The sequence below is a fragment of the Archocentrus centrarchus genome, chromosome 15 (genome assembly GCF_007364275.1).
Source record: "Archocentrus centrarchus isolate MPI-CPG fArcCen1 chromosome 15, fArcCen1, whole genome shotgun sequence".
In the NCBI taxonomy this organism is placed as follows: Eukaryota; Metazoa; Chordata; class Actinopteri; order Cichliformes; family Cichlidae; genus Archocentrus; species Archocentrus centrarchus.
In genome coordinates this window covers 19,982,284-20,006,273 of record NC_044360.1, presented here as the reverse complement: position 1 = coordinate 20,006,273, position 23,990 = coordinate 19,982,284, and the positions used below count along the sequence as shown (strand labels likewise).

General features: G+C 36.6%; 1 protein-coding gene across 2 annotated transcripts in view; it reads left to right on the top strand.

The window, feature by feature from the left end:
- lmbrd1 (LMBR1 domain containing 1) overlaps positions 1 to 23,656 on the top strand; it is a 58,374-nt gene extending 34,718 nt beyond the window's left edge. The window contains exons 9-16 of one of the 2 annotated variants that reach the window (XR_004021093.1): positions 555 to 707; positions 3,585 to 3,649; positions 3,863 to 3,965; positions 6,159 to 6,263; positions 6,433 to 6,496; positions 9,338 to 9,413; positions 22,053 to 22,144; positions 22,287 to 22,333. Coding sequence is in view for 1 of the 2 variants with exons in the window: in XM_030747793.1 (XP_030603653.1) it covers positions 555 to 707; positions 3,585 to 3,649; positions 3,863 to 3,965; positions 6,159 to 6,263; positions 6,347 to 6,496; positions 9,338 to 9,413; positions 22,053 to 22,144; positions 22,287 to 22,397 (855 nt within the window). In the remaining variant the exon portion in view is untranslated. Of the gene's footprint in view, positions 1 to 554; positions 708 to 3,584; positions 3,650 to 3,862; positions 3,966 to 6,158; positions 6,264 to 6,346; positions 6,497 to 9,337; positions 9,414 to 22,052; positions 22,145 to 22,286 lie in introns of both variants that reach the window. The other variant, XM_030747793.1, reaches the window with a different exon arrangement.
- The last annotated feature ends 334 nt before the right edge of the window (positions 23,657 to 23,990 follow it).

Sequence of the window (23,990 nt, the reverse complement as noted above, 5' to 3'; positions counted from 1 at the left end):
ATGTGTGGGTAACATAGCCTTAGTCACTTACCCTCACAGTTGGAGGCCACATATACAGAAAAACACAAGTATAGACATCTATTAGTTGCTACTGGCAACATGAAATTTAAACAAAAGACTAGATCATCCCTCATTTGTCCCTGCATAAATGCACTTATTGAAAACTAGGTATGGCTGCATTAAAGGTTATTTTTACATTAGGTGAACACAAAACAGTTTGTTTTATTACTTTAATAGCAGTAGTTTAAATGCATTCTTCATTTGATACTTGTGAATGTGTGTCACAGTATGTACTGTATGTTTGTACTTTAAGAGATGTTTCGTAAACAGCTTTTATATAATATGTAATAGAGTATTTTAATAATCTATATCCATCCACTTATAAAATGACTCTAGATATTAATTTAATATTTTGGCAGACACAAAGAAGTTATATTATCTAAACTTTGCAATATTTCTGTAGTTTATTTTAAATACCCTCGTTAGCCTTGTAGTAGTGTAGTTTCATAGGCATATATCATTGATTCATTTTGGATATTTGTTGCTCTTGTCAGTGCAAAGATGGACGTCCTCTGTCCTCAAGGGATAGAAACAACCTGCAGGAGCTGGAGGGCAAACTGCAGGTCCTCCAGCGCAGGGGGAGACACCTGGAAATTGCAGAGAGGAACTGCTGCACTAAAGTGGGCAGTGCTCTCAGACCTTTCAAGGTGAGTGTCCATTATGGAATTGGCTCCCATTCACAAAAGTAAATTACAATCCCTAAGTATTCTGTACAAAGGGAACTTATGCTGATGTGTGTGTATTAGGTATGAGCATACAGGCATATTCATTCAGTACCTTTATTAATTCATTGACTGTTTTAATTGATATTTGAGCAGGGGGTAGGTGAAGCTACCTACTTTAGCTTATGTTCTGATTCTTCACTTAATGTTTATATAACTTAAAAAAAATACATTTATTTATATATATATGTATATATATATATGTATATGTATATATATATGTATATGTATATATATATGTATATGTATATGTATATATATATGTATATGTATATATATATATATGTATATGTATATATATATATATATATATATATATATATATGTTTATCTAGCTACCTTCAACTACTTCCTCTTAAACAATTTCTTTGTGCTCAGTTTCTAATCTGGACTGCTCTAGATTTACTTTGAGTTCTACTTTATACAACCGCATAGTTATGATTCCCACAGGAAATCTATTCACCTAATTTACTCTGAAGTCTCTCAGGGAGTCTCATATTTCTCAGGCAGGATCTCATGGTACCCAAGGAATAGACCAAAGCAACCAAGAAACTTGTCTTTGATTGTTTTTTTTGTTTTGTTTTTTTTTTTTTTTGGGGGGGGGGGGGGGGGGGTCGTTTTCTTTTTTTTCTTTCCTTTGCTATCATTGGACATGTTGGTCCCAACATTACAGGCCCAGTGCAAACAACAAGACATGATGCACTGATGAGCATAATAGAGAGATTCTCAAAGTGCATCACAGTTCTGATCATTAAATAGATTTCATTTGGACACACCGTATTGGCTGGTTATAAAATTTTCATGGTTTTGAATAATAGTGCAGCATAATCAGGATTTTTTATTTTTTTTTAGTTAAATAAAAACCACAGTGAGACTTTTCATGCAGTCACATGGGGAAAGGAAATCACCATTGCAACCAGAATCCCACATTGCTAGGTTTTCTTCCCAGTCCTTAAAACTATATCCTCACTCTAAATCAGTCATTTACAGGGTGTGGTTTTTTTTTTTTTTTTTTTTTTTGTCAACAGCTTGGCATAAACAGCTATTGAACAATAACAAACAATAACATATAACAAATACTTTATTGGACTTTAAGACAACTCTGAGGCTGTCACAATGAAAATGGCTTTGCATAACAGAATTGTGACTGTTATTATTCTTGTTAAACATAATGGTGCAGGGTCAGAAAAAAAAACAAAACTGCAAAATCCTGAAGCAATCAACAGGAGTATTTACTTTTAATAATTGTGTTGCACAGCAACCAAAAAACAGTAACCAGAAGTTTTCTAGCATGTATTTTTTACTAGAAAGGACACGAGTATCAGTATTTAATACCACATCTTTGGTGACATTTTTGCATCTAAGCTGTTCCCTCATTTCTTTTCTACTTAAAACTGATATGAGAAGACTAATGTGGCTGCTACAGTGCTACTGTAATAACTCGCTGTAAGAATATCCACATACTACTGTTCATATTTCAGCTTGTGCAGCCAGTATGCACTCACAAATGTACATTGTTCCTGCATGAATGGTGTGCATACTTTATGTGCTCTTATTGCCTATGACTTAACAATTATAACACCCAGGTAAAATACTGCAGGCCCCTCAGTTTTAATGCCTTTTTTCTGTGTTACGGATGGGATAATTTCCAGCATCATTCTCCCATTTCACAATTTACTTTCCCACTGCTCTTCATTTTTCAGTACTTAACTGCACTGCAGGCTCGCGCAAATATTTTAAACCAGTGTCTGTAACAGTTTGTCTTTAACCAGGGGGTTGCTGCTAATGATAGTCCCCAGACTCAAATTTAAACAGTAATGAGTTGGGAGATTTATTTACTGTATACTGAGAGACTGGTGTAGAGTGATAAGCCAAATGATTGTGATTTCAGCCTCACTGTTTCTCAGACACATGCTGTCCTTTTACTATCAACACCAGTGACTGAAAATGACTCACTAAACATGTTAAACACTGACAGTTAAAATGTACTTGGCACTCACAAAATAAGTTACTGTGTTTTTGATGTGATCATGAAACAAATGTAACATTTTTTTTGTTATTTTAGATAAGCAATGTGCACCATAATGGGAGTGAAAAATTGTGCCACCTATTTAAAATGTTTTTTAAATATAAAAAATATGGCAGCTGCCTTATTTAACATTTTAATAACTTTACTGTCATTTAATAAATGAAAACTGTTTTTTGGCATTTCTTTGGTTATGAGTAGCAGTTTCGTAAATAGATTAGTGTTTTTAAGTTAAATAGTACATTTCTGTTTTGTTTTTTCCCCCTCCATCTTGCTGCTTCATGTTAAACATTATTCTAGCTCTATCATCAGTATCTTAATTGATGTTTTGCTGCAAGGGTTTTGTCCCAGATAATTTGATATAATTTGGTATAACTATTGATATGATGATCAATACACATTTGATGTACATTTTTTCCACTACACTTATCTGATCACCCAGCTTTTCCCCTGATTGCAGCCTCCTAACTCTGCTTCAGCTGTTCCGTTGCTTCCCCATGTCACCATGGCTGACAGTGCCAAACGGTGGCTGGCTATGCCATATGGCCCTTATTTGACAAAAGACATGGTAGAAAGGTTATATTTGCTGACCAAGTAGTTGCCTTTAAAAATACACTTTTTTTTTTAAAGGCAACTTTTAATGGGGCTCACAAATGGGAGAGACTGTGATTACGCATCCTTACTATGGTTGCCGTATATAAAAATATGTATTGGCATTGCAATTTATAATGAATTGTGTTGTGGTTATTTACTGTTTGTTTATTGTTGATTTGCAGATTTTACTAGGCGTTTTCTTTATCCTGGTTGCGTTGCTGTTCACTATTGCCCTCTTCATTTCAAAGTAAGTCATGATTTGTCCTGTAACACAAAAACACAGTTCACAGTCTGAGTCTTGTAAGGCAGGCGATGTGCCAGACATAAACAGTGCAATTGTTTGATTTAACCTTATATATTAAAGTTTAATATTGGAAATAAATACACATATTTCTTTCTCTCTCTCTCTCTCTCTCTCTCTCTCTCTCTCTCTCTCTCTCTCTTCCCCTTTTCTCCTCAGTTTGGATAAAGCTCTCCACTCAGCTGGCATCAGCTCTGGGTTCATAATCTTTGGCACCAACCTAACCAATCCCCTGAATGAACTTCTCTTAGCCTTGCAACCTGTGAGTATCCTCTCATCTCTCATGTTGAAATGATGATTATACTCAATTAAGATATGCTTAAATCCATATTTTTTTGTTTCTATCATCATTAACCATCATTAATTGAAAGCTTTAGCACTGGTCACTTCTAAATTACCTTGAAATTTTGTTTAAAACTTCAGGTGCATGTCCTTTAGTGTTCTGCAGCTGAACTTAAATGTCTCGATTACAGATGCAGCTAGATATACTTACTTTAAAGAAATAAAATTCAGTTTCTGGGTAAATACAATTAGGATACACAATATACATCTATAATGATATTTTGGAGGTCATTGGTTTTTCAAGTCTTTTAGCATCATACACCTTCACTCAGGAAACCCAGCAAGGGTTGTTCAGACCCTGGCTTGTTTCCCAGCAGCATTGGCGAAAGGATCACTCCTCCTCATTGAAAGCCATCTGGAGGCCCTCTCTGCAGCCTCCAGAGTGGACATGATGGCTTTCTTTTTTGCAGCACTGGTGACTGAAAAAGCTGTACCTCAATCAGCACATGCCACACCTTGTTGCCTGTACTCCTGCACTGATCTACCAGCTCCTGGTACTTGGACCATTTCTGCTCATTTGCCTTTTCCATACAGCCCTCCGAAGGAACAGTTAGTTTTATAAGAAGCAGCTTCTTTGATAAGGCCAATGACAGCACCATGCAAAACAAAGTTTCCATGACATGGCTGCTAAGTTGAGTTGAATACCTAAGTTGACTCGCAGATCCCAGTCCAGTGCTGAGATAAGCTGATTGTATGTAAATGGGGCTATTAGTGAAACTGGTCTTCACCCATGTTAAAAGCTACACACCTCTAAGTACTGATTTGGAGGACAAAGGGCGTGGAAATTTGCTGACCCAAATGAGGCATCATACACTGCTTGGACCAGGAACACGATTCTCAGGCTGCCAGATTTGATGCCAGTAGATATTCCTCCCCAATTCACTGTCCTTTGCCTATGGTTCCTTCTGCCATGTGTCTGCTGATCCATTTCTCCTCTATACCTGTTGATCTGTCCCGAACAGGGCCCTTGTGATAGTGAGCTTGTGGAATAATGTCTGAACCTGCTTGTCCATTTCCTACTGTGCCACCAAGCCTTACGTCTCAAGTAATGCACAATATAGTAGTGCCTCTCTACTGCAAGGAACCTTGAACTCATTATTATGACATCGACCCCAAAAATTCTGTAACTCTTCCTCTCTAATTTATACTGTCTACATTATACCCAAATTGAACTACACAGAGTATCACAAATCATAAATCATTGGTGTCATGTCATTGAATGATTGAGAAAGTATTTTGCCGTTTTTTTGCTACAAAGAAGGCCTTGGTGAAACAAGGAAAAGCAGCAATTCCAGCTCATGAATAAAAATGTATTATGTTGGCATTAATAAGAATGTCTTCTATTTGTCCCAACTTGGGTTTGATACTAGAGCTTTTCAACTCTGGATGTGAACAATGAGTCATTCAAATATGTAACTGTGAAAATAATTTTACTAGTATTGTGAAATACTGTGTAATATTCCATTTGTGTGTTTTTGTGTAACTGTAATATTTTGGAAATGTTAAATGACCAAAGCCTTAAATACGTTTTTGCCAACAGAATACTTTTGGTGTTTGTAAGGCTTGAGTGATAAATTTTAAAATACCAAATCCCATTGCTTATTTCTTCCAGGTCATGGCTGATGGTCAGAAATACCTGATAGAAAATCCTCTGTTGAAATAGGTATTCTAAGGCAGATTTTAAAGAAAAAAAATGATTGAAATCCCACACCATTAAATAATCACTTCACAGACCGTGGCATTGATTAAAAGGTGAAGGCCAGTGTTTAGATGTATGACCTTGGCATTTAAGAATTAGAGCACACCACACCAAGGATAGGATGCTAAATGTGTGGGAATCTAGCTTCAGGTAAAATCTGAACACCACATGTTACAGAGCAACAGTTGTTGATGTTCAGCTTTTTCTTGATATCCAAATGTACTGCACACTGACCAGCATGGATATGGTGATCATTTATTGGAGTTGACCAAATAGTATGATAATACAAATTTTCGCCACATACCGGTTTCTACTTGAAAGGTGATCCTCCTAAATGCTTAGCTCTGGATGCTATAATTATTTGTGTGCATTTAAGTGAGATACTCTAGCTGACCTCTGTTTGTGGTATCACAGGTTTTTCCACTGGATTATATCCTGATCACAGTCATCACCGTGTACTTTGTACTCACATCCATGGCCGGCATTCGTAACATGGGCATCTGGTTCTTTTGGATAAGGGTAAGAAAAGGCCCTATTTATGTGTTCAACATTTTTGCAAATGTCCAGTTAATTGCATGATGATGTGTTCTTCTTTATTTTAGCTGTACAAAATAAGACCCAAAAGAACTCGTCCCCAGGCTCTCCTTTTCCTCTGTATGATTCTTCTTTTGATTGTCCTACACACCAGCTACATGATCTACAGTCTAGCCCCACAATATGTCATGTATGGCAGCCAGAAATATCTTGTACAGGTAAGGAAAAATTCATGTGCATTCCTGTATATTTCTTTGTTTTTACTCTACCCTGTGAGAGTTAGCTCTAAAGATGAGTTTCTAATGATGGCAGCGTCAGTTAGTCAGTGGGTTCAAATCACTTTGGTCCAGCTTGGTGTAGGCAGCAGCACGGTCTCTACAGGCTGGCAGCGGGGCTTTTAGACTCTTGTTCGTTTTCAGTTCCGTCTTTCTATATTAGACTATGTGGCTTTTGCAGTTTGCTGTTTGACGGTCTACCCTCCATGCGATCTGATGTAGCTCTGCTCTTTCTCTCTGTGTGGGTGTATGCATGTGGTTTAGATGCACCCTTGAGTCTACACTTCATCAGAAAAAAAATCTTTTAAACAACATAATTTAAATGAACCACTGTGTTGTTTTACTGAAACATCCTCTTGTTAAATCAGAGAGAAGAGCCTAAATCCAACTCCATTTGACTCACAGTGTAAACATGGTGTGCTTTCTTTTCAAATGCAGTTTTGATATTATCATTTCTTTCAGCATCAACTTCTATAAAGGGTACATACAATATAGACTAGATGTAGTTTATATTTAGCACTGGGTAATATCTCCTGCAATCAATATGATGATGAACTGCCACATTTTGCTTCTGTTACAAAGTCCCTCTTTTAGATGTGATTGAATCGCTTAAAAGGTAGGATAAAAAGTAGAAGGAGCTTACCAAATGCATGAGCTGAGACTAAGAATCAAGTTAAGGAGCAGCAAAAGGTTAGCTGCCTCGGCACTTTCACTCATCTGGTTGTTAGACTAGGAGGAGGATAATGGAAGCAAAATTAATTATCGCAGCTGCCCCCCCCCCCCCCCCCCCCCGGTTTTCAAATCAAAGCACTACATTTCTAATACTACTTTCTACACTACTCACACCACATGGTCACATGCAGTTTTATACGGTGCTCCCAAAAAATTAAAAGAACACTTTGAAAACACATCAGATCTCATTGGGGGAAAAAATCGTGCTGGATATCTATACTGAACTGGGTAATGTGTTAGGAATGAAAGGATGCCACATTATTTGATAAAATAAAAGTTATCAACCTACGAAGGGCTTAATCCAAATTGAAAAAAAAATGATGCAGCATGCTAGTTAGGGCTGCAACTAAAGATTATTTTGGTAGTTGAATAATCTGTCAATTTTTTTTATCGATAGTTGATTAGTCAACGATTATTTCAATATTAACTCACCTGTTCAAGCGGGCCCACCTGTTGTTGTCTCTTATCACAATTAAAATAATGACCCATAAAGGACATGCACCTGTCAAATGCTCCCACACCTTTGAGTGTCTGTCTCCATTTTCTTTCATTTTCAACCCCCTCCTCTCTGTTTCACCATTGTTATGCTGTTCTGTTACTTTCTTCTTCGTTAGTATTGTTTTTATTGGCAGACAATTGAGGCAGTACTGCCCCCATATCTTCCTGCAGTGTATTGCAATTACAAAATCACATGATAAGTGGAACAAATTAGATGGATGGGTTTAAAAGTATGATGCTACAATGATGAAATTCCACGTCGACAAATTTTCGTAGTCGACATCATCGATTACGTCGATGAATTGTTGCAGCCCTAATGCTAGTCCACTTTGCCAAAATTGAATTCCATCCATCCATCCATCCATCCACCCCCCACCCACTCACTTTTACTTATCTGTGGCTGGCTTTCGGGGACAGTAGCCTAAACAGAAAAACCCAGACCTTCCTTTTGGTAAGACATGCTTGGAACACTTCACCCAACAGGCATCCTAGTAAGATGCTCAAACCACCTCAACAAGCTCCTTTTGATGTGGAGGAGTAGTGGCTCTACTCTGAGCCCATCTTAAATGACCGCAGTCTTCACTCTATTTCTAAGGGAGAGGCCATCCACCCTGCTCACTAGTTAACTAGTAGTTAACACGACCCTAGCCAAATGCAAGACTAGTGGAAAAAAACAGTCAGAAAAGATGAGGAGGCAAAAATGTCAGCGGCCTCCACCTGTGAAACCATTGGTGTTTTGGGGGATGTCTCATTGTTGCCCCTTTAGTGGACCTGTTGTTAATTTCATTAACACCAAAGTAGCTAAAACTGATAAACAACCCCCTCTGCTACTTAACTGACCAGATCAATATGCCAGAAGTTTGACTTGACGTTATACTCTGATTAAAAAGTGTTCCTCTATTTTATTTTTTATTTTTTAGCAGTATATAATGGATGGAGTTAGACAATCATTTTTTGTAATTGTCCCCAAGTACAGGATTAGTGATCAAAAAGTGTTTTGTCTGCTTGATTAACATTACATTAAACATCTAATAAATGCAGCAACAAAGGAGCACAAAATTACAATATAGAACATAGATTTTTCTTTAGGGACTTGGAAGGGTAGGAATTCATGTATCAACCACTGGCTAGGTATTTAATGGATTTTTTTTTCAGTTAATTACAGAGCTGTGTTGGTTATTACATACATCAACCTAACTGTAAATTACTTAACTGCCACTGTAAACAGAGGTTCATATGTATAGTATAGTTATAGATATATAGTAAATAGCTGCAGGAGAATCAGATTAATATTAGTTTTTTTTTTAGCCATTGCAAAACTTTCACATTCTTCTACCAAATCCTCTTGATTTTACTTTGCATAATTTAAATCAATGTATAATATACGAGCAAAGTCTGTTGCTGTTGTGTTTTACTTCAGTATAAGTAGTTCTTAGAGATTGTAGTTGTGTTCATGTTTGCAATCCAAAATCTTCTTTTACTTCAGTGTCTAGTGTTTCTGTGCTAAACTCATACATAACTGTTTTTTTTCCTTTCTTTTTAAATCACACTCAGATGCCGTCACCAGGTCCTACATCTGGGAATGCTACTGTTCACACCTCAAGGATTTGTGATGCAGATGCGCCTGAGGGTAAGTTTGTCATCTCTACCGCCACACTAAGGTAGCACTGGCTTTAATCATGAGATGTTTAAAGAACTTGCAACACAACATCAAAGATTTATTCCTCACAACTTGAGGAACAGATGAGGAACAGAAGGACAGTGTATGACCCAGTCATTTAATGTAGAACACTGTTCAGTAATCTTTATCACTATTCATTATTTATTAGAATGAATAATATCAAGAACAAATGTTTACTAATGCAGTAGTTAGTGTCTTCCTGTCACCATGCAAATGTTTAATTTACTAAAGCAGTCTTGAATACACCAATGTGTGAATGTACATAAGTGTAAGCGTTACCACGATTATTTATTCATGTGAAAAATGCTCATGTCAGGCTATTGAGGCTATTGGTGGTAGAGGGGATACTTTATATTAAGTGTAAAGCCATTGATAGATTTTTAGTAAAAATGTGGAAATGTATGATAAATTTGTTTGTGATGAATGTAACAATCTAGCTAGTTAGCTATTCTGCATATTTGCACATCCACAGTATCTATCATGGGCTGGGTACATAGTATTAAGGCTTAAAATAAACAGGCATAAAATTCATTATTTTCATTTTTACACATTTAAAGGAGACAAGTGAGATCATAAACTTAAGTAATTCTTCATCGTACCTGACACGTCCCATTTTCTTTTTTCCCCCAACCCTAACATGGGCCCTAATGCATGCTGTCACATTAATGGATAGGCAGATACAAGATTCTGACAGCATGGATGTTTCTTCTGCATTTGACGACTAAAAAACAGTGTTGCTATAATTTGATACTTTGGTAAGCAGTAAGATAAAAAATGTTGGAATGACCTGAATGCTGTCACCGTAACAGACTGACACCAGCAATGTTACATATCCCATGTCTGAAAACATAAAGTTCACATGAAAACAGGATTAAACATTCATATTTAACTAATAGTCAAGCATATATTACATTTCATGTTATTGTGCCATGATGTAGTTGGACAGTAGTAGTAGCCTTCAGTGAGAAGGCTGTGTATCTAGATAATTGAGTTTATTTTGTGGATTACTTTTTTTCTTTCTTTTTTTCTTTTATATAATATAGCAAAAAAGGCTAACATGGAAAAATATCAAAGGAAAAAGTCTAATAGTATTAAGTTGCACCCATACTGCTTAGTAGGGAATGCTGTTCTATTAATGAGAGACAGAAAATAATCGAAGGAGTAAATGCAAATGTTTTTAATCTAGTGAAAATAAGAACCCTCTTTGTATGTTAAATTAATTATTTATGGAGCTATATTAATGATATTTAGCGCATGTAGGGCAAATAACACACTATTTCTTATGGGCTAATTTGGAAATGAGGCCTTACACTGTATATCTCATAGAAGCAGCATTTTCTAGCTCGAGAGGCAGATAGTAATCTCATTAAGGAACATATAGTTTTAAAATTGTCACCTTGTAAAATGCTGTGTTATCTTTTAATTGCAAAATACTACAAATACTAATATTCTACTCAGCACATGAAGAAAACTATATGTGATCTAATTATCAAGATCATTATCTACTACGTATGAAAGTGGAGAGCCATATGGAGAAATAGCTAGGACTACAAACAATGTTCTTATCAGGAATATAAAGATAGCAAAGAGTCATTTTTGAAATTAAGTTATGTCTCTATAGATATCACGTTTTCCTTCATATCAGAAGTAAATATTCAGTCAGCTGTTTAATTACCATAGGTTGAAATGAAATATATAATTAAATGTAATAAGCAATTTTTATATTGGGTGCTTCTGTTATATTTAGTGTTTAAAAAGGGTTATATCCAATCCATCCATTATATATTGTTCAGATTAGGTGGCTATAGGTGTTTTGTTGTTTGGATTTCTCAAATAATTTGGTTCCTCTCCCAAAACTCTCTCAATTATTTTTCTGATTGTGCTCGTGATTCTGCACCAGTCTGTCATGTTGTTTATTTCATTGCTAGAATATAGGTTATGTATATCTTTATAGCTGGAAGGTAGATAGCACCACAGTTTGTGGACCATCCTGACTATTTGTTAAACAAAATTCTGTTCTGCTGGAAAACTGGGCAGAATAACTTAGCTGCTAATTTCCTTTGGCTCTTGCTAAATTCTATTTTTGGTTTTATTTACAAGAGTCCATATAAATATACTAAGAAACAAGTTCAAAGTCACACCATCTCTTACTTTGACTTTGCAGGGCTGTGTGAATATTAGTGCATCTGCTTGCTTGCCCTGAACAACACATTTATGTATTAATTTTATTGAACATTTATAAACACCTACATGTGGCATTCAAGCTTTTGAGATGTGGCATGTAGGTGCATTGTCTCATCACTTCCAGAATAAAATGTCATTAAATAAATGCCAGAAATGAACAATGGAGTGTATATTTTGCAGGTAAGAAATTGTCCTGCAACACCTACTCTTGTGAACATATTAAATATACATATAATACATTTGATTAGTCATATAGGATAATACATCTTTTAAGTAACAAAGTTAGTGGCTTTACTAATACTAAATTAAGTTTTTATTAAATGATGTGCCAGATATGCTGTGAGTAATATACAGTATATGCCAAAATGCTTTGTCACCCTACATGTCAATAGGTAGCCCTAAAATTATGTAATCACATTAGTGCTTTTAAACAGATTTAAATCTATGCTTTGTCATGTAGAAGTGCAAAGCCTTGTTTAGGTGAACTTGTTTCATGTGTAGGTTCCTAAAAGCACTGAGGAGAAGAGCTTTGGAGCCAAATGACTACTCAGTTGTCTACAGCTGTCATTTTACACCAGAAAACTGTGGCAGGACCGGATAGACAACTTGTTTAAATGGAGGAGTGATCCTGTCAAGGTTTTTTTTTTTTCCTTTTCAGTGTCAACAGAAGTTGTTTCTAAATAAATGAAGACAATATGTTACACAATTTCAAACTTTTGCCAAAGCTTGTAATGCCCAGTCAACCAAACAATAAAATTACACCTAATGACAGATGAAGAATTTTAGTATTACTTTTAGGCATTATTATATCAAAGTATTACTCTTAATGTTATTAATTAAGTACTATCTTCATAAATACATCTGGCATTAATTCATTCCAGACTGTTTGGAGATTAGCTGTAAATTCAGTGAGTTATGATGATTTTTAGCTCGGCTGTTTCAAAGAAAAAGTCGAGCTATTGTCATAGCCTTGGCGTCGGCGGCATCTATTCCACAAAAACTTTAACATTGGCCACTTGAGAACAATGTGACGTATATGATGTGAAATTGAACATCCTATGCATGTACTAAAAATCTTGGACAAGTTTGAATCTCAGCAACCTTGACCTAAAAGTAAAGGTAAGAGGTCAAATTTTCTGAAAATCTTGTGAACACAATAACTAAAGAACAACCTCACCTAGGATGTTCAAATACACATTGTAGATGCATTTACTAAAAATCTCGGATGAGTTCAAATCTTGGCAACCTTGGCCTGAAGGTAAAGGTCAGAGGTCAAGTTTTCTTAAAATCTCGTGAACGCAATAACTCGATCTCACCTAGGATGATCAAATTCACACCATAGAAAGGCAATACCGTTCAAGCTAGACCCATCAGACTTCACACACTTGTTGAATGACTTTACTATAATATCACTTTGACCCACCCCTACCCCCCAGCTTCCAAATCAAAAACAGCTGAGCGTTGGCTCACTGGTGCTCTTTTCAGTTATTACTAGAGTTCCTGCCTCATATTTTATTGTTACAAATTTTTATTATGTTATTTTTCTTTAGTTTGCCTTATTTTTGTACTCTCTGCTGCTTTCACCTTACTTTCTACTGCTGTTTTGCTGCTCTGCTGTGCTTTTTGCAGAGCAGCAGTAGAGACTGTCCTTGCAATAGTGGCCTAAACATCAACTGATTTTTTGCATATCATGGCCATTCAATGTATTTTACAATGTTGGTACTCCAGTGTGTGACATGCAGTTGTTATAAATGACCCATATTAATTGTGAGAATTTTCTCATAGTTGTTTAAGGGCTCTTCAGCACCATTATACTGAAGGTGTTGTTGTGCTAAAGTCAGTAGCCCAGCAGAATTAGTAATCTTCTTTTGACCAGCTTAGGAAAATGGGTCCTATTTTAGCGCTCTTGCAAATGGCTCCTGCTTTCACACCAGCCGTTGTACCACCTACCATGAGGCGAAGGAAGTGTCAAGCAGAGATAACACATGACTGAGAGGGAACGCAATCAGACACTTAGCAACTAAAACAGCTAAAAAAAAAAAAGGGAAAAAAGTTTGTGTGAAAGAAAATAATTCTTTCTCGGTTTACATAATAGACCCTTTTTTCTAAGGAGAGAGTATTTCATTTGCCCTTAGACATGCAGTGTAATTGGCAGTTGTGAAAAGGCTGAAAGGGTGGCTATATGCAACAGTCAGGATCCTCTAATTATCTGATTTCCACAATTTGTTGTTTTCCAGAGTGTCTGAGTGATCACAAACATGCTCAGCAATATTGTATGGTAAAATAATTTTTCTTGGTGACACAGACATGACCCAGAATTTGACTATGTGTACATATGTGGGATGAAAAGTGGGCTCTCATTTCAAATTTTATTCATATATATTGTATATATCGTATATCTATATATAAAGTAATTTTAAAATGTTTAATTGTACTTTTGCTCAAAGTGGCAGCATCAGGTGCATCCACAGTTTTACTCGGAACAGATAAAAACAAAATTAGCCAACTCGTGTCTTTACTTCAACCAACTTTTAGACAAAAAAACGTACCTACCTAAAGATACGTTAGATTTCAGACCCAGTGGAAGACAGTATTGTATAGTGAAAACAGGGCTAAGTTGCAGCCAATGGTCACTTTCTTTGTTCTCTACCCACTACATTATTCTAACATTTATTTCATAATGAAGAAGTTAAAGCAAAAACTTTAATACTTGCTATTTAGCCATTTGCTGTATTTCAAATGGCAATCATTGCAAAAGTTGGAAAAGTCTGAAAAACTTTGAGTATGCACAAAGTGGAGAAGACAATCACCAGAAGAAGCTGACGGTTTAGTTAGGTGCAGGAAGATAGAGTTCCATGTCAGAGAGAAGACGATCTCAGCCGTTCAGCTCTCGTTCCATAATTGATATAGACTTGTTCAAGAGGAACTGTGCCTTGCCTATAAAGCTGACAAAAGCAGGTTTCCCACAGACTTCATAGTTTCCACAGAAATTCACAGAAATGTGTCCTGTTAAAACGTATTCTATTTTAATTATATATATATTTTTAAAAAATCCATTCACCTTGCAGCCTGTTTAGTCTTCACTAATTATTTTTTGGTTTGTTTTTGTTTTTTGGGGTTTTGTTTTGTTTTGTTTTGTTTTGTTTTGTTTTGTTTTGTTTTGTTTTGTTTTGTTTTGTAATAATAAAATCTTGCATGGTTTAGGCTGCCTCATTTAATTTCCCATACAAGTTTAGCCAGTCTTGAAGTAAGATGCCGTACTGGAGCTGTATATGAATCAGCTGTGCATACTTGATTGATGAGTCCAGCAGTCTCAAAATGAAGACATTCAAAACCATCCATTCTCTTATATGAGATAAGATTTTCTGTCATAGGGCGAGAGGCAGGGTACACCCTGTACAGGTCGCCAGCCTGTCTCAGGGCTAACACCAGCCTGTCACAATCAGACACTTACCAAAACATCAGTCAAAATATGGAATGAAGAAGAGGGTGCACATGTTGGACAATAGTTTTTGATTTATTGATTTTTTTTTTTTTGCACTGGTTAAGATTTTTGGTGGGTTTTAGGTAAGGTTTGTGTTTCTTTATAATATGTAATACTTCTAAATCAGTGATATATACTGCATAATGGACTGTATGATGTCTTTACAATCGAAAATATAAGTTTTTTTTCAGCTTCTCTGACCAATAGTAAAAGTTTCAGTCAGCCTGTTAACAGAATTGTTCATACAAAATCTGAATGTCAAAATCTCCTTCAGTTAACTCAAAAGTAAGAAGCTTCAAGTATTTAGATGCTATATCAAGGGAGAGCCAGGCGTTTCTTAAACACAGGCTTAACGTGTTTCTGTAGAAAAAGAATTTATGGTTGGTTTTGCTTTGTGCGGGTCTCACTTAAAATAAGAGATGAGACAATATAAGAGTATATTTAGATTTAAGAAATTCTGTTGTTACAGCAGGTAAAAATGGTAATGACAACAGCAGTAACAACAGTAATAATAACAGGAATAATGCCAATTTTGTATATTTTTAAAATATGATGTAATATTTTGTTACATAAAGTAGTTCTTTAATTCTTCTCTATCAAGAGGAGTTATCTCCATATAAGTCATCATTTTTTTCCAAATTCTTTGCTGTTCATGTCAGTGAAATTTTAATCTAGCACGACCTCAAGCAGGGATATGCAGAGAATAGATTTGATCTATTCTCTGAATTTTAAGGTCCTGTCAGTGGATGTAAAAATAATAACAAGAAGAAAATAAAATGGCAATATTCTGGTAGAAATTTGGATCACCGGGTACAGGAAGGGCATCACTTTGTAATAACCCCTGGTATGACACTAGATCAAAAGACAGCTAAGGCAAAAGAGGGTAGAAGTCAAACTAGTGACTGATCGGCCAATTGGTCACAGTGGGGTAATGACACTAACATCTTGGTGAGCAGGTGCTCAGTGCCAAGCTCTCCATTATGTACTCTAAGGTCATTACCGTGCCATTACTCATTTACTCAGCATAATGGAAATGAATCCTCGGGATTTAGCTGGTGCTGGATGCTTTGATATTCTGATGTGTGATAAATTCTTGGTGGTTTTATTGTGTTTTCTATGTGTGCACACAATGCCTTCTTGGATAATCAGAATTTTATTATTTTATTTTTCATTTGTATGACTGACAATTATGTGATTAGTAGGATTATTGAAGCTTCGTAAGCTTTAGTGTCACTTATTGATGGTGTTGTTGTATTTCATTGTGGCTGAGCTCATCACAAATTTATCTTTCTTCTTATTTATAATAATGACTCCCTCACCTAAGCAATTAAATGTCCTTAACTGTTGTTTATTGCAGTAATGTTAACACCTTTATCATTAATTCAGGAACCTCTGTTATTGGTTACATTTATTCCCTAGACAGTTTAACCAGTAATTTTAATGACTTCATTACTGTGCTCCTCACTCAGTGTCTTACCAAAACAGAGAACTTTTTTTGCGGTCGAATCCTCAGAAATGTACAGAAAAGGTGTCACCAGCAATACGTTTTCTAATAGAATAATAGATCAAGATCTTTAAAAACATGTTTTTGCAGCAAGGAAAATATATTTCACAGTTAATATCAATAAATCTAGTCCAGGGTTTTGCTTTTTGACCAGTAGCTCAATTTATCACCGAGCTTCTCTGGGTGAAATTCTAGCTGTTTGATCTTAATTCATTTAATCGTATTATAAAGCGGAGTTTTTACCTTGGAATACATGTCATATTATTCTTGTATTGAATCTCAGAGATCAAACGTGTTTTTACAGAGGAGTGTATTCATACTTATACACTGCTGTCTGTTTCCTAGCAACTTGCCACAGTATTGTTTTAAAGAGCTTGGGGGTGGGGGGGGGGGGGGGGGGGGGGGGGGGTGATGGTCACCATTTTGTGTTACCTCTGAGATGTCAGGTACCATAGCAATTTTCAGCAGGAGACTCCCTCAACCCCAACACAAATTAATACTAATTTTCTTTGCATCAAGGGGACCATCATCAATTTGCATTACAATGAAATATGTCAATCAAAAGTAATTCTCTTGAAAGAAAAATAGTCATTTTGGCATCTACAGACACCCCTTGCCTTTTACAGGGAAAAAAAAAAAACTTTTCAAAGGGTATATTTACTTGGAATTACTCAGAAAGAGCTCCACTATTAACTGGTAGAAATAAAATTACTTTTTGATAAAGGTTGAACTCTGAGACACCTAATTAAAATACTACTCCTTGCTTAAATCGGGTCTAATTGACATTTTTAAATAAACCCACTTTTTTATAGACCTGTTGACTACAGTGTGGCATTTAGCAGCCAGCTGTTTCCTCAGGGCTGGTAGAAACCAAAGAAGAAAAAAAAGCTAAAAGAAGGGTGAACTTTGCACACCTAAAACCTGACTGTATGCTGATGCTGCCAGTACTACTCTACCTCAGCTAAATGTATAAATAAGCAATAGTTTATAGCAAGCATGTTCATTTAACAACTTAATTTTATATCCTTGCTGAATAAAATCATGTACTTATAAAATCAACAATTTTATAAAACAACCCTAATGATGTTTATAGGTTTCTCACTTTGGCTTCCAGTTTGTATGATCAGTAGTTTTGGTTAGGGTAAGTTAGGTTACATTTTTGTTATGCATGTTGTCTTTTGGGGGCCTTGAGCACTGCTCAAATGGATTTTTCTACTGCCAAAAGATGTTTTTGGTGAACTTTCTTGCATAGCACTAATAAGAGAAGCCAGAGATTTGAAAATAGTTCTGCTCAAGGAACACCAGTATTCTCAAAGGACTTTAGAATAAAAGTACTCTGCTGCTTTTTAGATGGAAAGTAAAAGCATACAGTTTTGGCACAAGAGCGTGCTGATCAAGAGGCTTTCAGAAGAGCACAATGTGTGCGTGCATGTGTGCAGAGTCCTATGCATGCGTTTGTGTTTGAATGCAGAGATGAAAGTTATGCATAATGCATCATCCTACACCAGGCAGCACTCACCCGGGTATCATGAGTCAAGGTGAAATTACCTGCACTCTCTGGCTGCCCCATGCTCTTATTTGAGGACGGTAATGATTTCAAGGTGAAGCTGGTCAGTGGTGTACATGATAATATATTTAGGCAGACCACTGTTGTGAACCATCTGTAGATCCCACTCAGTGGCCTGCAATTCTGGTAAGCAGCTGGAGAGCTACAGATGGCTGAGGTAGTGGAGCAAAAGAGTGGGGTCACAGTGATGAACAAAGACTTGCTTCTTCTATTACCCCTGGTTCTGGTGAAGTGAAAGCTGATTCTTGTTACACATCACAACTCCTGTGGGATCGTGCTTTCTAATTTGTATTATAGATGAAACTGAGTTGACCTGAATTTTTCTTCTTTTTTCCACATGCAGAACCCTGGTAGGGAAAGCTTTCAAAAGTATTGACTGTAATGGGGAAAAAAAAATAAAATTTCTAAAAGACACTGTTATTGCTGTGGACCTTGATGCCATGCAGCTTTGTGTAGGTCTGATTGCACTGTTCATACGTTTCGAGTCAGTGTGAAGAGCTGTGTAAGAAACAGTGTGATAGGAGCAGCACAGCAGGGTTAGTGTTAATGCTCCAGATGGCTCTCTAACATAGCCAGACTTGAGCTTTTGGGACTTTCTCTCTTGCCTTGTTCTGTTGAAATTATGCAAGTCCTATTAAGAGTGTATTTACATATTTCTTCTTTTTATTGCTTCATTGTGCATGGCTAAGCTAATTAATAAATGTGATCTGAAGGGAAGCGTTTTTATCCTTCTCTTTCTTACTGTGTTTTCACACAAAACAATTGGAGTACTGAGAAGAGACCCAGACATGGCATGCATATCATTGGCACTTTCCACTTTTGACGTCATCAGCATTTCCCATGCCTGCCAATATCCATTCATACACATAAAGGGGGAATGACTCAGCTTAAGACTTTTATAATATTCCTGCTGTCTACGCCAGTCAGATCAATAACAGTATCAGTTCACTCAAAAAGTGGAGAGCTGAGGCTTAAAGGTGATGTCACCAGCATAAGGAAAAGAGCAGCTCAACAGAAAAGAGAAGCCAATTGGATTGTGTAAGCAATAAGTGAGTTTCTTTCCTGCAGCTTTTGATTTTGATGTGCTTTATATTCATGATCACAGTGCTGAGTCAATAACGATTGAGCTGCCTTTGGTCACGGCAATAAAATGTCATTTGAGGAACATTGCAGAGTTGAAGTTTACTTACTTCTGTCAAGGCTGGGACAAAAGGTTCTCCCAGAACATTGATACATTTGAAGTGTCAGGTTTAAATTGGTTCATTTAATGGATTACTGTTGTGCAACGTTTAACCTCTTTACTCTTTTCACTTTTGAAACTTAGGCGTGTTTGAAATCAACACTAAAACATTTATGTTTTGCACTTCCTTTGACTCAAACTTCAGAACTCAACATGAACCATCTGGCACTTCTTTGTGTTTTCCATTCTCTGGTGTGATGTTTTTCTTCTAATTTCTTCTCTACTCTTTTCATTTGCATTTTAATGTTGTAATGCTTTTCTGTCATTTAATATTTTCATGAGAGCACCTTGAGTTGCCCGTGTGTAAGAAATGTACTACACAGATTAACTTGTGATGCTTTTAAATCACATAGGGTAGCTGCAGTAACACATACACGTATGTACCCATGCTTTAATGCACTACAAGTAAAGAGGCGATCCTCTTAAATGCTTCTTTATCAGTCTTCACACAGTAGTTGACAAAAGTGTAGTACACATAAAAACTGAAAACAAATCAATATCTAAGTGTGAGCACCCTCTGCCTTTTCATTCTTAACACACTGTGGCACTCAAGGAAAATTCTCCCACTGTATTTGAAATGGCACGGGCCCATTCATCGAGTCATCGATTTGAAGCAAAGATTCGAGGTGCATAAACGATTTTAAAATACAAATACCAGAGAAGAAGCAGCAATAGCAGTTTTTACTTTGTAATAAAAGTGGGTACACAGCAAAATGGTAGTTCCTTATGTTTTCTGTCATCTTTGAGGTCACACACCTGTTGAATCACTATTTGATGGGCGGCATTTTCATCATAAGAGAACAACAAATAAAATGCTTTCAAGCTTTTAGTCTTGTTCAGTAACAAAAGTGAGTGGATGTTAAGGGGATAAAAAGTACACTTGCAAACAGTGTTACAGGGTGTTTGGCAGGTAGACTGTTCGAATCTTGCCACAGTTTTTCTGTGGATTTAAGTATGGGTGTCATACATTTTAGTTCATTGGCAATACAATCCAATTTAATCTCAAGTGGGCGAGACAAGGTCATTGCACAATTATCTGTATAAACTTTGCACAAAAAGTAAAGAAATTTGTGGTTGGTTGATGCTGCTTGGCAATAAATCTTACACCGTTGGAAAGCCTGTTTATTTCTCCTTAATTGGTGCCACATTTGTAAGGAAAAATGCATTTGTGGGCCGAACAGCAGAGGTAGTATGTCGGTTGCACCCTTAAAAAACTTGACAAATTTTCTCTGCCAATGCCAAACAGCTTATTCTATTTACTCTTGTTTTGAGCATTTGGTACCCCAGGTGCTCACAATCAGGCTCCTGATTGGCACCTGATTAGCAGCACCTGTGAGCATGGACCCTGCTATAGCCTTCAGTTGGTGTCTGCTCCAGGCATGCAGCATTTGATAGGACACGTGCCATAGTATCATCTCCAAATTGAAGGCCAAGATCCATATAATGGGGGATGTCAGAGACAGGCCGCGAAGTGGGCATCCCAAGAAGACAACACCACAAGAAGACCATTTCCTCACCCTGTCAGCATTTCAGGACTGTAGACCGTCTTCTACAGATTTGCAGTCAAAGTTTGCAGAACGATATGGCCGACAGCCCTCTAGCCAGACAATCTGGAACACACTGCACGCAGTCAGTGCCCGGTCTCATCCAATGTGCTAGACTGGATTCTTTGGTGTTGTTTCTAGCCTGCAGACTGTTTGTTTCACATCCCTGATTTAGGCTGTCTTTGTGTCTTCAATTGAATCCCACAATCTCATCTTAGCTCTGCTGCAGGACTCCTTGTTCTGCTTGTAGTTGAAGATAGTTCTTTATGAATCACTGTACATTTGGTGACCAATCAGGCATGTGATGGATTCAGATCTAAGCATGTGAAGTACCTAAAATGTCTACTCAGTACACATATAGTTATGAGCATAAACTTGTCATCAGAGAATTGAGGTTACATTGCATAACCCATAACCTGTGGTTCACTGTCTTCACGTTTGCTGGTGTCCTCTGTGCGCCCGTGCTTTTACCTTTTGGGTTTTCAGTGTGTTATACTGGGCGTACTCCCATTAAATGTTACATTTCATTTCACTTTCAGTCATTGGTTGAACCGTATTCACACTGACAGTGACACAGCTTTCCTCTTTTCAGATGACTGGTTGTCTTTTTTAGTTATTATAACAAATTTGCCTGAGGCCCTGCTCCATGTAGTAATAGCAGCCTGCGTTGAGCTCTTAAGTGAATACAGACCCCTTTATAACACGGATGTATAACAAGTGATACACTTGTGCAATTATAAACAGAAAGCAGCAATGGATGTGTCACATTTATTGTGCTCCAGACCACAGAGAACTAATCTGTGTCATGCAGACACCTTTCACCTGAAAAACACTGAACGACTGGAATGAAACCGCTAAACCATCTGAAGCCTGCCGTTTGAATACATGACAGATGTCAAAATAGTACTGAGAGACAGATACTTGGTTCAGAGTGCCTTTTGGATTAAAAAAGTTCCAAAGAAGCCATTTCATTGTAGCCTTTGTCTTTAATTTTGTATTTTTGTTAGCTTGAAACAGGACTTAATCAGTGTTTTGTTTTTTGTTTTTTTTTTTTGTCTCTTTCAGATCAGTGCACTGTGACAAGATCCTATCTTTTCCTCCACAAGTTTTGGTTCTTCAGCACCATCTACTACTTTGGGAACTGGGCTTTTATTGTAGTAAGTCCAAGGATATGAAAGAGATGCCACTGTCTGTATTTTAAATTTATTGCTGAAGTCCTCAGCTAAATATTTTCAATATTAGCAATCAAATGAGCTTTAACAAATATTTTGTAATGTGCACTTTCATCATTGTTTTTAGGCTTTCCTTATTGGGCTGGTGGTGTCCTGCTGCAGAGGGAAGAAATCTGTGATTGAGGGAGAAGTGGAGGCCGATGACTCAGACTTTAGTGATGATGAATACCTGCACTGAAAAGAAAAATCACTGTTCACTTGGATAGGTTTAAAGATATGGTAACCAACAGTGAAAGGGACTAGAAAGCATGGTTTCATTAAGTAATAAATAATGATTTTTCTCAAATTATTTTTTTGGATGTATTGTAGTGCTGTCTCGTTGATCCCAGCTTTGGTTGAAGCTGACACATCCCTCTCCTTAATGGGACTTCTCAGATGGATTAATATGCCTCAGTCAGTGTTATTGATGGCATTGACTGAGAGTTTCCTCCAACTCAGTCCTACCTTAGAATTAACTATTAGACAATTTGGAACTGAAACAAATTGGTTCTTTTTTGGGAGACACATTTGTAAGTGGCAGCATAGATGGTTAAATGTTGCTCTAAAACAATGTCTAGCTTTTATTTGGGTAGAGCTCAGACGTAAATATGCTTTATACTTTATCTGTATGCTTTCTAGACCCTTGAAATGGTTTCTTTATCTACATATTATGTTGAACTTACACAAACTTTCTGAAAAGCTAATTGGTACAAGACTAACGATTTCCAAGTGTTGACAGCAGTAGCACTTTTTGTCAGTTTATTTTGCTGATTTTTATCTGAGGTTAAAAATAGTGCGAGTGGATTTGCTGCATTTCCACCTGCATTCAGTTATTGGCAGTCTGAGACCATTATACCTAATGAAATGTTACTCTGCTTGCATAACTTTACTGTGTGTGTAATATAAAGGACCAGTTGTATCTGCTGTGTTTTCAAGGGTTCAGTTATTTGTGGTTTTTAATTCTATGGCTTCAGCACCATTTTTCTCTTCGTTGGTAGAAAAGTAGGAAGAGAACTAGAAAAAATAGAAATAAAAAATATGGATGTGATTTTCTTTTTAATTAAACACTACTTCTCATTTTTGCCTGCGCTCTAGACTTTATTAACCACAAAAGTGTGACAGAACTACTAACGGGCATCTTTTAGACATGCATATAAAAATTATTTTCTGTATGTTTATCTGTTTGTGTGAAAATGGAGAAAAAAATTTAAATTTACTTACTGGAAACCAAATGTTTGTGCCTCATGAATGTCTAGGACCATGACGGGCACACACCTCTGTACATACGACCCTAAATTAGTCATTCAGAAATCAGCCGGAATCTGATGAGTTTTTTGCTTTGAGGGAATGCAGTGTGATGATCTGTACTCGCTCACTGGTGGAAAAATTGCTGTTGTGGAAGTTGTGTGAATATATAATGATGCCTGTGTTTAAAGAAATAAAAACCTTTTAAACACACTCATGGCTTTAAGCCTGTTTGTATTGGAGTGATGCACACCTGCTACTTGAACAAGGACCACCTACTTGATGGGTCTCATCAGGCATATATACAGTAGTACTGTGCAAAAGTCTTGAACGACCCCTCATTTCTGTATAATATTGCTAGGAAATTGGGAAATAGGTGCAGCAATTTAATAAAATGTGCAACCATACATGGAAATGGAGTATATAAGACAAAAACACAATTCTAACAAGCTTGAAAGTATTTGGTATGACCACCTTTATTCTTCAACACAGACTGAACTCTCTTAGACAGCTTGTCATTACTTGAAGTAGTCTTCAGGAATAGTTC